Here is a 15,000-nt window from a genome sequence, read left to right as displayed (position 1 = left end):
GACAGTTGCATTGACTGAGTCTTGTTCGAGATTCTCCGTGCGTCTGAGAGTGTGTGAGACCGACTGTGTGAGTGTGATTTCCATCCTTTTTTTAAAATTTTTATTTGGAAGGCGGGAGATATATTTCACAATTTGTTAGTGGGTTTGGAAGGGATAGGGTGAGGGGGTCTGGGTGTGTGTGTGGGGGGGCGTGGGGGTTGGGGGGGGGGTTGATTTCGTTTGTACCCTGTTCTTTTTATTTTTTTTTTTTTAACCAATAAAGCCTTTTCTTTTATTCTTCTTGTGTGCCGAGGTCTCTCTTGACAGGTACGAGAGCGGCGTGAGCGCCCGTTCTGTTTTGGCTTGTCCTCACCTGTCCCCCGGTTCCGGAGGCAGGTTGTGACAGACTGTGGTGATCTAATGTTTAAGCCAAATTTGGTGTTGGTAGACACATTATTTCTAGAGAAAATGGCAATGTTTAAGTTTACCACGGACACACAGACAACCGAACACCGGGTTATAACATGTACTCACTTTGTTTTCATGAGCGAGTAAATAAAAAACAAAAACAAACAAACAAAAAAACCGCATTTCTCCGGACAGACTGGGATTGATTTTTTTCTTTAAAATTTTTTAAAATTAAAAAAAAAAATAAAATCAGCCACTGTGTTTCTTCGAAGATACAAGAAGTACGTCATACTGTGACGTCAAATAGGACACCATCGAGATCGACGCAGGCTAGACACGGCCGTAAATGATTACTGTTAACGTCGGTTTATATATATATATCCCCCCCCCCCCCTTTAAATCCAAAGGCTTGCTTTCTTTCTTTTTGTTTTGTTTTTTGAACGATTGTTAAAGATACTAAGATAGGATACATACAGATTAACAATTCATCGTTGACACTTTCCGTGAAGGAACTGGGGCCTTGACCACTGGTATCAGTTTTCTGGTTTTGGAAACTTACACACACACACACACAAATATAGAATCACAGAACTATTCGGCTATTGGCTAGAAGCCTTTTGCCCTCGTAATAATGTCCATTAATGTGCTTTTGGATCGCTATATAGTGAACTGTTCCAAGGTTAAATCAGGCATAGTGTATACTACATTTATTTCTGACTCAATAAAGATTTAAATCGATGGAAAATACATGGTCCTTAAGTCTTGTCAATTTGGTTTTTGAAGGCGTTTACTGATGGTGCATTGATGGTGTCAGATGAAAGATTATTCCACAGATTAATGATACGGTTAGTAAAAAAAAAAAATGTGGAACTGGTTAGTAACAAAGTTTGTCTTGTTAAGTTTGAAGTTGTGCCCTCGAGTCTTATCAAACTTAGCCAAGGTGAACAGGGAAGAGGTTGTGCGGGGATCACAAATATTGTGCATGATCTTGAATACTTCAGTGAGATCACCTCTTTGTCGCATAAATTCTAGACTGGGCTAAACAAGTTTAAATAGAGCTAGGCGCTCCTCATAACTAAGGTCTCCAGAACCAGTTAAACACTTAGTTATACACCGAGGTAGTTTCCGGGGACTCGATCGGTATCAAAGGTTTAACTCACTTGAATATTTCGATCTTCCTCAACACAACAGGAACACGATGGCCAACTCAATCCAAAAGTGGGAAGTGGCAGGACGTTCATGTGCATGCAGTATTATGTTATTGTTATCATTATTCATTTTTGTTTTTGTTTCGTTTTCTTTGATCAATTATGATAATGTTCACAGACGGGCGCAATAGCCGAGTGGTTAAAGCGTTGGACTTTCAATCTGAGGGTCCCGGGTTCGAATCACGGTGACGGCGCCTGGTGGGTAAAGGGTGGAGATTTTTACGATCTCCCAGGTCAACACATGTGCAGACCTGCTAGTGCCTGAACCCCCTTCGTGTGTATATGCAAGCAGAAGATCAAATACGCACGTTTAAGATCCTGTAATCCATGTCAGCGTTCGGTGGGTTATGGAAACAAGAACATACCCAGCATGCACACCCCCGAAAGCGGAGTATGGCTGCCTACATGGCGGGGTAAAAACGGTCATACACGTAAAAGCCCACTCGTGTGCATACGAGAGTGAACGTGGGGGTTGCAGCCCACGAACGAAGAAGAAGATAATGTTCACGCATGCGACATCGATTTTAAGTTTCATCAGATGAAGCTGAAGACATGAAGGGCACTCTGGTATGTGACGGCTCAGCATCGAGTGCCTTCGACATCTGAAGTGGGGTAAAACAGGGCTGCGTCCTGGAACCCTTCCTGTTTGGGGCTTTCTTTGCCAAATGGCTGAAACGCGCCTTCCAGTCTGTCTCTGGTCTACATTACTCATGAGAGAGAGAGAGAGTGGGTAAGACAGAAAGAGAGAGAGAGAGAGAGAGAGAGAGAGAGAGAGAGAGAGAGAGCAGCAAACAGACAGTGAATCACTGAAACAAAATCCATGGGAAAAAAAACTATCATACAGCACATCAATATGAAAGCGGTTCGATGTTTAATAAAAAAAACAACAACAACAACAACAAAACACACCTAATCACCAGCCCCCTCCTCTCTCCCCCACTCTATCACACACACACACACACACACAGACATGAGACACATTCACACATACCATTTTCACACTTCTCCATTCCTTGCACTGTTCTCTCCCTTCACACAAACGTGGTTTCTCTCTCTCTCTCTCTCTCTCTCTCTCTCTCTCACACACACATGCTGACAATCACACACACACACACACACACACACCACACACACTATCATGAACAAGTAAAAAGATGAAAAATAATTACATGCAAATCCGATTCACTTCACACACACACACACACACAAAGACACACACACATCCTTTTTTTTTTCTCTCTCTCTCCAGTTAAACACACACACACACACACACACACATCCCTTCTCTCCAGTTAAACACACACACACGACTCAAATCAGCAGTGACCAGCAATGAGATCAAAAAGAATCTAAGCACTAACAATACTGCCGCAGGTACAACCCAGCTTTGTCGCTGCATCAAAAGCACACATCTCCACATTCCTTATTTCAGACACTCCAGTAACAACAAAAACAAAAATCAAAACAAAAAAAACAACAACAACAAAACACAATGGTATCACAAGCAAAAGCTAAACTGTGTTTTAAAACAACCTTCTGATATGTCAAGTCATAGGGGGAAAAGCCCCACCTTTAAAACACACAAAAAATGGTCCTTGTTTTTGCCAAATATAAAATACGTAAGTCCTCAGCATGTCAGAAACCTGACTCAAATTATCAAATTTACATGTCAACAAGATATATATATATATATATATATATATATATATATATCTGATACATATCGGTAAAATATGTACATAAATAAAATAACTATCAAGTCAAAACAAACACAACAAATAAAACTGAAAGGGTGAAAAAAACAATTAAAAAAAACAAACCAAGAATAACAAATCAAAACAAAGCAAACCAAAACAGAACAAAAGTGCTTCAAATCATCAAACTAGTTCACGGAAAACTGCAATTAACCCTTTGACTGCTGCTAAAGAGAACAAGCTCGTCCGTGAAGTGCTGTCACCTTGCTGAGATGAATCAACCACAAGAGCTTTACAGGTCAGGATGTTGTCAGTCAGCAATTTCTTCATCTGGACTTCTGTCTCTTAGGGAGTCCTTTATGTTTTTCTTTTGTTGTTGTTGCTGTTGTTCAGCAAGATCAGTTTACAGCATCGATGACAAATAAAAAGTCGCGAGTGCACTTCCCTTTCTGTTCTGGCCACACACACATCTCTCTGTTGTTTGTTTGTTTGGTTTTTCTTTTCCTTCACCATGGATCAGCTGGTCAAGGGGTTAACATTAACCCAATCCCCCATGCTATTCCCCACTCCCCTTCATTCCCCCCCCCCCTCCCCCCGACTCCCACCACACCCTCACCCACCCAAGGACGGATTGGAAGCATAGGCCATGCTTAAATAGAAAGAAATCTTAATCCTTGAAGAAAAAAGAAGAAGAAATAGTCAGTTCAAGAGTTTTCCACCCATCCCCATCTTTCTCCTGGATCACATTTTTCTTTTCTCACTTTTTCTCTTAAAAAAAAAAAAAAAATCATTTTATCTGTTCATATATATATATTTTTTTTTGTTGTTGTTGTCAATTCCATCTTTCTTTTCTCCCCGGAAAGCCCTGCAGGGCTCAAGGCCTGACCCGACGCCTGTCTACGGGTTGTGACAGCCGTGTGACTGCGGCAGCTTCTTCCCCCAGCCCACGTCGCTGATCTGGTCCACAGCCAGCGTGGCCACTTCCGGCACCGAGGCCCGCGTCAGCTGGGGGTGGCCTCCCTTGCTGATCACCACGCGGTGCAGCTCCCTCTCCCCCGCGACCGGCCCCCTAACCACTGACCTTGACCTTGACCCCGCAATGGGCGGGAGGGGCGCCGCCGGCTTTCTGACCTTCACCTCCAAGGCCGCCACCCCGGCCACGCCCCCGATCTCAGTAGCAGCAGCCGCCCCATCTCTCTGCAGGAACGGGGCGATGTCTGGAGGCATGGTGGTGGTTTTGGTATTGGTGTCCGCCACTTGTTGTATGGCAGCGATGGCCCCTGACACTGGCCGCACGGCCCCTCGGCCCACGACAGGGGTGCTGCCACTGACCACTCTCTGGCGCCGCATCCGCGCAGAGCTGGTCAGCAGGTCTCTGGGCGGGGGGGCAGGGAGGTGGTGGTGGGGGTGGGTGTTGTGAGATCGCTGTGGTGCCGCTGCCGCCTTCACCCCGGGGACCGAACCCTCCCCCTCTTCCGTGCTGGGCACCGCTGCCGCCAGGGTGGTGGAGGTGGTGGTGGTGGGGAGCTGGTGCAGCTTGAGGCGGTGCAGCTGTCCGGTGAGGAGCGCCATGTTGTGGGCCTTTGCCTCGGCCTCGGCCGTCAGCCCGCTGAGGGTGCGCTCCGCCTCCCGGGCCTGGTCCAGGCGTCGCTTCCGGGCCGCCCTCAGCTCCTGCGTCAGCTGCTGCACCCGCTGCCCCTGCTCAGCCACCTGGGACTGCAGCGCACACGTCCGGCCCCGTGAGGACTGCAGCTGTTCCTGAAGCTCTGCCAGGCGCGAGTCGGCGTCACCTGTGTGACACACGGAGAGACAAATTCTTTGGCGTCACCTGTAGCACAGAGACAAATTCTTTGGCATCACCTGTGTCACACACAGAGAGACAAATTCTTTGGCGTCACCTGTAGCACAGAGACAAATTCTTTGGTGTCGCCTGTGTCACACACAGAGAGACAAATTCTTTATTTTGAGGATAACAGATCAGCACTGGTGTGCTTTTTTCTTTCTTTCTTTTACATCCAGTGCCCGTCCTGAATTGGGTCTACACTACACAATACTAAATAGACACTGAAGTATGGTGTTAATAGAAATACTTACGAGAGGGAAAAAATTAAACACACACAAACACACACACATAGCAAAAAAAGAAAGAGCAGACTGACTTTCACACTGGTGATTTTGCATCGTATCAGGCGGTCTAAGCTGTATTTTTGTTGTCTTTGGTTGTTGGTTTTTTAAAAAGAAGAGAGAGAGAAAGGGTGGGTGTCACAACACACTTTCAGGTATTTCCCTTTGTGTCAGGCGGTTTTAGTTTCTTTTTCTCCAGTACTTCTTTTTTTCTTTCTTTCTTTCCGAAAGAGGTTGTCAAGGTGTGTGAACTCTAGATTCATGTTCAACACATGGGCTAGGAGAAACAAAAAACAACAACAAAAAACAACATAGAGAACAAGAGAGGCAAGGCCTTCAAGACTCACTTGTGGCAAATTAAGTCCCCCAGCATTAATTACAGAGTAATTTCCTTTTTTTTACATATCTGCACCAAAACGTTTGCAAAATAAATAAAACTTCCATGCTTAGCAAAAGAAGTTCCTGTTTGAACAAAAAATGATAATAATGACTGCTCTTGTTGTTGTGTCAGAATATCAGATCAAAGTGCCAAGTTTAGAGAATACAAAAAATATAAATATAACAGTTAATGCAGTTTGCATATAATTAGGCTTCATTTTTTAATTTTTTTTGTGCCCATCCCAGAGGTGCAACATTGTTTTAAACAAGATGACTGGAAAGAACTGAATTTTTTCTATTTTTATGCCTAATTTGGTATCAACTGACAAAGAATTTGCAGAGAAAATGTCAATGTTAAAGTTTGCCATGGACACACACACACACACACACACACACACACACACACACACACACAGAGACAACCGAACACCGGATTAAAACATAGACTCACTTTGTTTACACAAGTGAGTCAACAAAAACAAAACAAAAGAAAGAGCAGATGACTGACTTTCATGATGGTGATTTTCCATTGTATCAATTTTTGGTGTTTTTTTGTTTTTGTTTTTTCAGAAAAGGGTGTCAAGTGTGTGAACTGATCCATTTTCACCACATACGCTACGAGAGAAAAGAAGAAGAAAAAAAAAAAAACATAAGGGAAGAGGAAAAATCAGAAAGGGCAGATGACTGACTTTCATGATGCTGATTTTCCATTGTATCAGTTTTTGGTGGTTTTTGTTGTTGTTTTTTTTGTTTGTTTTTTTTCAAAAGAGGGTGTCAAGTGTGTGAACTGATCCATTTTCACCACATATGCTACGTGAGAAAAGAAGAAGAAGAAGAAGAAAAAGAAAAACATAAGAGGAAAAATCAGAAAGGGCAGATGACTGACTTTCATGATGGTGATTTTCCATTGTATCAGGTCGTTTTTGTGGGGTGTTTTTTTTTTTTTTTTAGTTTCGGGATTTTTTTTTGGTTTTGTTAGTTTTTTTTGTTTTTTTTCAAAAGAGGGTTTTATAGTGTGAGAACGAATCTAAAAGAAAGAAAGAAAACAAACAAACAAACAACAAAAAAACACACACACAAAGCAGAAACAAACAAACAAACAAACAAACCATAACAAAGATCAGATGCCTGACTTTCGCATGAACCAAACACACTGATCAGGCCTTTATGAACATAACCATAATTAGGTCTTTGTCAAGATGAAATAAAACAATGAAGCAAGATGAATAAATGTGTGAGCCGGTATGTCACAATACCTTAACGTGCAAGACATGAGGTGAATCAGTGGTTTCAGTTTCAGTTTCAGTTTCTCAAGGAGGCGTCACTGCGTTCAGACAAATCCATAATATACTCTACACCACATAATTATGCCAAGCAGATGCCTGACCAGCACCCTAACCTAATATGCTCAGCCAGGCCTTGAAGAAAACCCCCCAGAAATAATAAGGTCAACTGATCATTAAAAAAACAAAAAACAAAACAAAATGAAAACAAAATCAAATAATACCGAAATGAAAGAAAAAAAAAGGTAAATAAATTGATAAATAAATATATAAATAATCAGCATCACCTGCGACAGAGAAGTGGGTCGGTATATGGCATCATATTGTATTTTTTCTGTTCTGTATCATATTGCGTTTTCTGTATCATACTGTACTGGATTGCATTGTATTGTGCTATAATGTATTGTATTGTACTGTAGTGTACTGAATACACTCTACTGTACTGTGCTATACTGTACTGTATTGCATTGTATTGTGCTATAATGTATTGTATTGTACTGTAGTGTACTGAATACACTCTATTGTACGGTGCTATACTGTACTGTATTGCATTATATTCTATTGTATTGTGCTATACTGTACTGTATTGCATTGTACTATATTGTACTGTGTTAAACTGTACTATACTGCATAATATTGAATTGTACGTTTCGGTACTGTATTGCATTATACTCTATTGTATTGTGCTATACTGTACTGTATTGCACTGCACTGAACTGTACTGTGATAAACTGTACTATATTGCATAATATTGTGTTGTGCTATACTGTACTGTATTGCATTATATTCTATTGTATTGTGCTACACTGTACTATATTGCATTGCACTGTATTGTACTGTGATAAACGGGTACTATACTGCATAATATTGTATTGTGCTATACGGTACAGTATTGCATTGTACTGTATTGTGCTATACTGTATTGCATTGTACTGTATTGTGCTATACTGTATTGCATTGTACTGTATTGTGCTAAACTGTATTGCATTGTACTGTATTGTGCTATACGGTACTGTATTGCATTGTACTGTACTGTGCTATACTGTATTGCATTGTACTGTACTGTGCTATACTGTATTGCATTGTACAGAACTGTAGTGTGCTAAGCTGTGCTTTCTTTTTCGTCACATATTTCTGTGTGTGAAATCCTGGATTTCCTTCAGGATGGAGTTCATGTTACATGCCACACCCTGAACTAATTTGAGAGTTGGGTTTTTCTTTTCTTTCTTTCTTTTTTTTAAACTTTACTTCACTCTATCCTTCTGAATTCTTTAATTCCCCCCCCCACCCCCCCAAACTCCTCACCCCTCCTCAACCCACAATCAACGTATGCTGTAAGAAAGGTCACCCAAAGCTGTACTCTTTCACAAGGGAGGAAGACGGCAGGATGGTTAAAACGCTGATCTGCCAAAACAGTGTCTGTGAGGGTCTGGGTTCGTTCAAATCCTGTCTCACTCTCTCTCAAGCTGGACAGAAAAAAATGAAACTGAGCGTCTGGTCATTTGGATGAGACGATAAACCGAGGTCCTGTGTGTAGCACACACATGGCACACTGAAATAGAACCCACGGCAACATTAGTGTTGCCCTCTGGAAAAATTCTGTAAAAAGTCCACTCTGACAGGTAAACAACTATGTATACATGCACTCAAGGCCTGACTAAGGCACGCTGAGTTATGCTACCGGTGAGGCATCTGCCTAGCGTATGTGGTGTAACGTGTACGGATTTATCCAAACGCAGCGACGCCCGTTTGAGAAACAGTAAATGAAACTGAAACTTTCTCAACTCACCTCCCTCCTCAACGTTGACTCCACTCATGGTCAACTGGAAAGTCAGATCTGAAACACACGCCAAACAACATGCGTTAGATACCATGGTCCATGGATGGAGTACAGAGACCGACAGAGACAAGACAGGAAAAAAAGGTCTGACAAGACAAGATTCTTTATCAACAAAGGTAACAAACACACAAAGGTACAAGTGTATGTTTTATTCTCTTTGTGTGCTTAAAAAAAAAAATTGTTAGCATCTTGTTTACACTTCACTTGCACTCCCTTAAAAGTGGGACAAATGCAAAAGCGTACAATGGAGGTAAAAAAAAAACCAAACCAAAGCATCAAGAAAACATATGTATCACTATTGTCAAACTCCCTGCTTTTTGGTTATTCTGAGAGAGAGAGAGAGAGACTAAATGTGCAGAAAGAAAAAAGAGATAAACTGAGAGACTCAGAGAGAGGGACAGATTTGAAATGCACTGAACTGAATTGATTAAATTTTATTTTCTGAGGGTAATAGAGCAAGCAAGACAATGCTTTTTTTTCATCCAGCTCTCAAAAGGGAAACCGCGAAATTAAACAAAGGGGAAAATCATAACATCAATACATTATAATCAGTAACATCAATACATTATAATCAGTAACATCAATACATTATAATCAGTAACATCAATACATTATAATCAGTAACATCAATACATTATAATCAGTAACATCAATACATTATAATCAGTCAATACATTATAATCAGTAACATCAATACATTATAATCAGTAACATCAATACATTATAATCAGTCAATACATTATAATCAGTAACATCAATACATTATAATCAGTAACATCAATACATTATAATCAGTAACATCAATACATTATAATCAGTAACATCAATACATTATAATCAGTCAATACATTATAATCAGAGTCGACCGGGGGGAGCGGAGGAAGTGGAGGAGGCGGCGGGTTGGCGTTGTTGAGAGGGCCAGGAGTAGAGGGCCCAGAGTGTCAGCAAATCGATTGCAATCGCACCTTAATTTTAGCGCCATCGCCCAATTGAGCTACATAATTAAGTGACCTGGTTGGAGACATAATTTGACAAAAAACAAGAACGCCAGAGAATCGACAGACAGACATAAAATACGAGAAAAAAAACTTAGCCGTATGAAGAGCACAGGAACAGGAGTCATGATGGCTGCTGGAAAAAGAGGGCGCTAGCCAGCAGGACAAAGGGGAGGTTACCTACTTCCGGGAGGTTATCGGCCGTAGTTACTTTCGTTTTCTCCGCATAGGCGGATAGTAGTTTGCACAGGACAGGAATGTCAGACCCCTGCCAGTGTCTGCACTAGTTGGGTCATGGCTAAGTATGTGTAATTAAATCATGGTTACATCAGTAGTAATTTGGCATTGACACCACGACACTGGCAGAGAATGAAAGGAGAAGATCTAAGGGACGGATAGAGCGATGGAGTGCGTGAGAAAGAGAGAGGAAAGACAGAGACAGAGTACAACTACAAGACATGAAAATTAATGTATGTCAAGATAATGATCAAGCCACAGAAATTTGAATTGGAAAACGCATGCACATGTTACAAAAACAGTAATAAAAACAACGCCATTTAAACAGTTGTTGGAGCAATAAAGAGTTTGAGAGAGACAGAGAAAAACAGAGATATAGAGAGTGATAGAGAGACACATATTTGTATTTGTATTTCTTTTTATCACAACAGATTTCTCTGTGTGAAATTTGGGCTGCTCTCCCCAGGGAGAGTGCGTCGCTATACTACAGCGCCACCCATTTTTTTGTATTAAAAAAAAAATTTCAGATGACATTATATAAGATTAATTATACATGTTAATATAAATCATAATGAAATAAATGGAGTCAAATACAGGTATACGCACACACACATGAAAACATAAGGCCATCAGTATCTTATTATTAGAAGAATCAAAAAGGTGGGGGGAGGGAGAGAGGTGTGTGTCTGTGTATGTGTGCATGTATGTGTGTGTGAAGAGAGCGGGAGAGTCAAAGAGAGAGAGAGAGAGAGAGGACAGGTCGACAGGGCAACAAAGACAGAGGGAGAAAGAGGGGGATATCAACAAGTGCCAAGATAATAATCAAGCAATAAAAACCAAAGTGAAAGGCATGTATTTGTAGAACATAGGTAACTTTTTTTCTTTTTCATTTAAGAAAGCACTATAAAAAATCATAAAAAAATTAAAAAGTAATGTCACTGAAACAATTGTGGATTCAAGTAAAGAATATGAGAGAGAAAAGTGGGGGGTTGGTGGGAGCAAAAGCAAATTCCAGTCATACTGTATACATATATATAACAGTATAGTGAGCTCATCCATTTATGGCACTATATACTAAATGTTTACCAAAAAAAAAAAAAAAAAAAAAAAGAGATTAAAAAAAAAAAAAAAAAAAAAATTATGAAAAAGATAGGGGAAAAAACTTTCTGAGTGTGATTTGTAACAACTTAAAGAGAACTGTTCAATATTTATTGTAAAAGATTGGAAAAATAATCATGTTTTTTTAACGTCGTGATGTTTTTGTGCTGTTTGATGGATACTGAGAATGAGTTACAGAGTCATGGACCAGAATACGCAAGGCTGGATTCATATTTGTCAATTCTGGGAAGTTTAATTTTCTCTGATTTTGGTTCTCATTTACAGAAAATTTCTTCAATATGTAGTCTGGAGCACGACCTGTCACTATTTTGTGCATCAGTACTCTGTCTTTAGTTTGGTTATAGAATGTTAAGTTTTCTGTAGTCAGAATTTGTCGCAGAGGAGGTTTTGTTCAGTACAATTGTAAGCGCAAGTTTGTCAATGCTAAAAAGTTGCTTTAAGGTGTTGGCACTTGCAGTGTCCCATAGGATTGATGCTTAATTAACAGTGGACTGGATAAAAGCCTGAAAAAATAATTTTCTTGCATGGTAATCAAGAGAGTGTAGGCCAAATTTCACAAAGACAAATCTGTTGTGATAAAAAAAAAAACCCACGTAAGATTATATGATATGCATATTGTTATGATCATTATTGTAACAGGAGGGGGATATTTTAATTTTATGTGCTGCATTTTATGTCAGAGATACAACCATTTTCTTAATATAAAGGCAGTTTTCTATGAGATTATATAAGTGAGTATTTTATTTTACTGTGTTATATCTCATGTATGACATAAATGTGTATAAATATTATATTGGCAGTCTTAGTTATATATGCTTACTTAACTGAGCAATTTTTTCTGTTTACTAATGTGAAAATTGTTTCACCATTTCATCATACAGTCGATTTACCTCCCTTTATTTCAATTTAACTCACTCAATTAGATTTATAGATTTTGATTTTTTTTCAATTTTTAGTATTATCTTTATTCACTTTTAATTGGATTTTTTTTTCAATTTGGATAGATAGAATGCACTGTAGAAGATTGTGCTATGATAAGTATTTGTTTATGAATTTGTTCATTGAATGATAAACTTTGTGTTGTACTGTGCATGAAATGCCCTTAATTTCTCTTTCAGAGGCAATAGCCGAGTGAGTGGTTAAAGTATTGGACTTTCAATCTGAGGGTCCCTGGTTCGAATCTCGGTAACGGAGTCTGGTGGGTGAAGGGTAGAGATTTTTGTGATCTCCCTGGATAACATACATGCAGACCTGCTTGTGCCTGAACACCCTTCATGTGTATACACACGTGGAAGATCAAACATGCACAATAAAGATCCTGTAATCCATGTCAGCATTTGGTGACTAATGGAAAGAAAAACATACCCAGTGTGCACACCCATGAAAATGGAGTATGGCTGCCTATATTGCAGGGTAAATAATCAAAACAGTCATCCACATAAAATGTTACATGTCTGTATGATTGTACATGTGCCTGAATAAACTGAATTGAATGACACAGGAAACGAATGATGAGCGCCCAATGGCAACTATCAGTTGGCCTCTACCTTGGTAGGCAGCCTGTTGTGCAAATGACCCTGTGTTTGTAAAGTGCTTAGACTTTGGTCTGTCACCAAAGATAGGCACTACAGAAGTACCCATTTCATCATCAGGCATGCCTACCCTGGAATCGGCTTTTCAGGAACATTAGAAGCAGGCACAAGGTATTATTTTCAGGAACATCTCAGCAAACAGTCGTCTGACAGCCAAAAGCAATGGTTGGTTTTGCCGAAGTTACTTCGCCGGTCTTAATGATGTGTCTTCGGTGATGGTCGGAAAGCCATCTAAGGGTACATCTGTACCCACTAGATACTTAGGAAAAAATATTACAGTCTGTTCTTTTTTATTTTCTGGGACATGCAGCAAATATCTGTATTTCCAGGACACCCTATCCATTTTATCAATTTTCTGGGGCAAATATGGGCCCTCAGTAACAGTAGGCATGTCTGAGAAGTACTCGAAGATAGGTGCTACAGAGGTACTCGAAGATAGGTGCTATAGAGGTACTCGAAGATAGGTGCTATAGAGGTACTCGAAGATAGGCGCTACAGAAGTAGCCATATTCTCCTCCTCATCATCTTGTATCTTGCACTACCTGTGCACTTGCTCTGCAGCTTGTGGATCTCCTGGTGCAGGGCCTTCAGAGTGGCTGCATGCTCTTGCTGCATGAACTGCACCGAGCTCTCCTGCTCTCCCTGCTGGACACACGGCTCGCTCGCCATGCTGCCTCCCTGCTGCTGCTGCCTCCCTGCTGCTGCCTCCTACTGCTGCCTCCCTGCTGCTGCTGCTGCTCTGCCAGGCTGCCAACCAAACCTGCAATTAATACAGAGTATTGAATACCAACAGTCGTGAGGTTGAGATGATAAACTGTTCTGTGTGTGTGTTTATGTGTAGCATGTGCTTACCTTGCCTTGGTCCCTTGTTGGGGCACCAAGATGCTGACTCCTGCACTAGCCTTCTCCATTCTGGATGATCATGTGTGAGTGACTGAGTCTCAGCAGATGTCAGCCCTGTCCATTCTTCAATGACGCACTAATTAATGCATGAAACAGAACCCACAGCAATAGGAGAAAACTGTCCCTGGCTAAAAATTGTGAAGTGAAATCCATTCTGTATGCATGTGTGTGTGTGTGTATGTGTGTGTAGATGTGTGTGTGTGTGTGTAGATGTGTGTGTGTGTGTGTGTGTGTGCAGATTGTGTGTGTGTGTGTGTGTATGTGTGTGTAGATGTGTGTGTGTGTGTGTAGATGTGTGTGTGTGTGACCGAAACCTGACTAAATGACACAGGATAACAGATGATGAGCGCTGAAAAGCATACAGCTGTCAGTCAGCTCCACCTAGGTAGGCAGCCTGCATGTTGTGCAAATGACTCCGTTTGTGAATCACTTAGAGCTCTGTCACTAGGAATAGGTGCAATATATGTATTGGTTCTAATATTGATAACTTAATTCATTACAGCCAGTGTCAGAATTTCATGTACAGTATATGTTACAGAATCAATATACAAGAACTAGTGTTTCAAAGGGAATAAATAGAACAGATACAAAATGCTTCATTGGTAATTAATTTAAATCTCACATACAGTAATCGCAATCCTACAAATAAAATAATCAGTGATGGAACAGACTGAAAACAGCATACTATACTCAAACATAGACATTTTATACTGATTAACACAAAGCTATTTAACAACATTAAATGAATACAAAATATAAAATACTCACACGTATACATATATACGCAGACAGACAGAGAGACACACACATTCTGCTATTTAGGAACTGAATGGTCAAACCGCTGGATTCCCTTCTGCCCCAGAGCCCGTAGTTTAATCCCCACCAGGTTCGCACTATCAGTTTCAGTTTCAGTATCAGTATCTCAAGGAGGCGTCACTGTGTTTGGACATATCCATATATGCTACACCACATCTGCCAAGCAGATGCATGACCAGCAGCGTAACCCAACCCACTTTAGGTTCAGCACAACTGGTGGGTGTGACAGGTGGGGAGTTTTAAAATCTCCCAGATCTACAAAAAATGTGCAAAACTGCAAGTGCCTGAATGTAAGCAGAGGGTCGAATATGCACTATAAAGTCCTGTTATCCACAAAGCATGTTGTTTTTCAGTGGATAATGCAAAGACACACACACACACACACACAATTTAAGCAAGCATGAACCATAACAGATTCATCAGC

General features: G+C 40.6%; 1 protein-coding gene across 1 annotated transcript in view; it reads right to left on the bottom strand.

Moving 5' to 3' along the window:
• Nucleotides 1-2,477: 2,477 nt before the first annotated feature.
• LOC143287960 (uncharacterized) overlaps nt 2,478-15,000 on the bottom strand; it is a 13,104-nt gene continuing 581 nt past the window's right edge. Inside the window, exons 2-4 of the mRNA XM_076596207.1 lie at nt 13,400-13,617; nt 8,864-8,911; nt 2,478-5,079 (exon numbers count right to left, since the gene is read on the bottom strand). Of these exons, the coding sequence (XP_076452322.1) occupies nt 4,187-5,079; nt 8,864-8,911; nt 13,400-13,526 (1,068 nt within the window). The 5' untranslated portion in view covers nt 13,527-13,617 and the 3' untranslated portion in view covers nt 2,478-4,186. The remainder of the gene's footprint in view (nt 5,080-8,863; nt 8,912-13,399; nt 13,618-15,000) is intronic.

This window comes from Babylonia areolata, chromosome 12, assembly GCF_041734735.1.
Source record: "Babylonia areolata isolate BAREFJ2019XMU chromosome 12, ASM4173473v1, whole genome shotgun sequence".
Classification (NCBI taxonomy): Eukaryota; Metazoa; Mollusca; class Gastropoda; order Neogastropoda; family Buccinidae; genus Babylonia; species Babylonia areolata.
The sequence above is the reverse complement of the archived record's forward strand: the minus strand, read 5'-3'. Positions and strand labels throughout refer to the sequence as shown.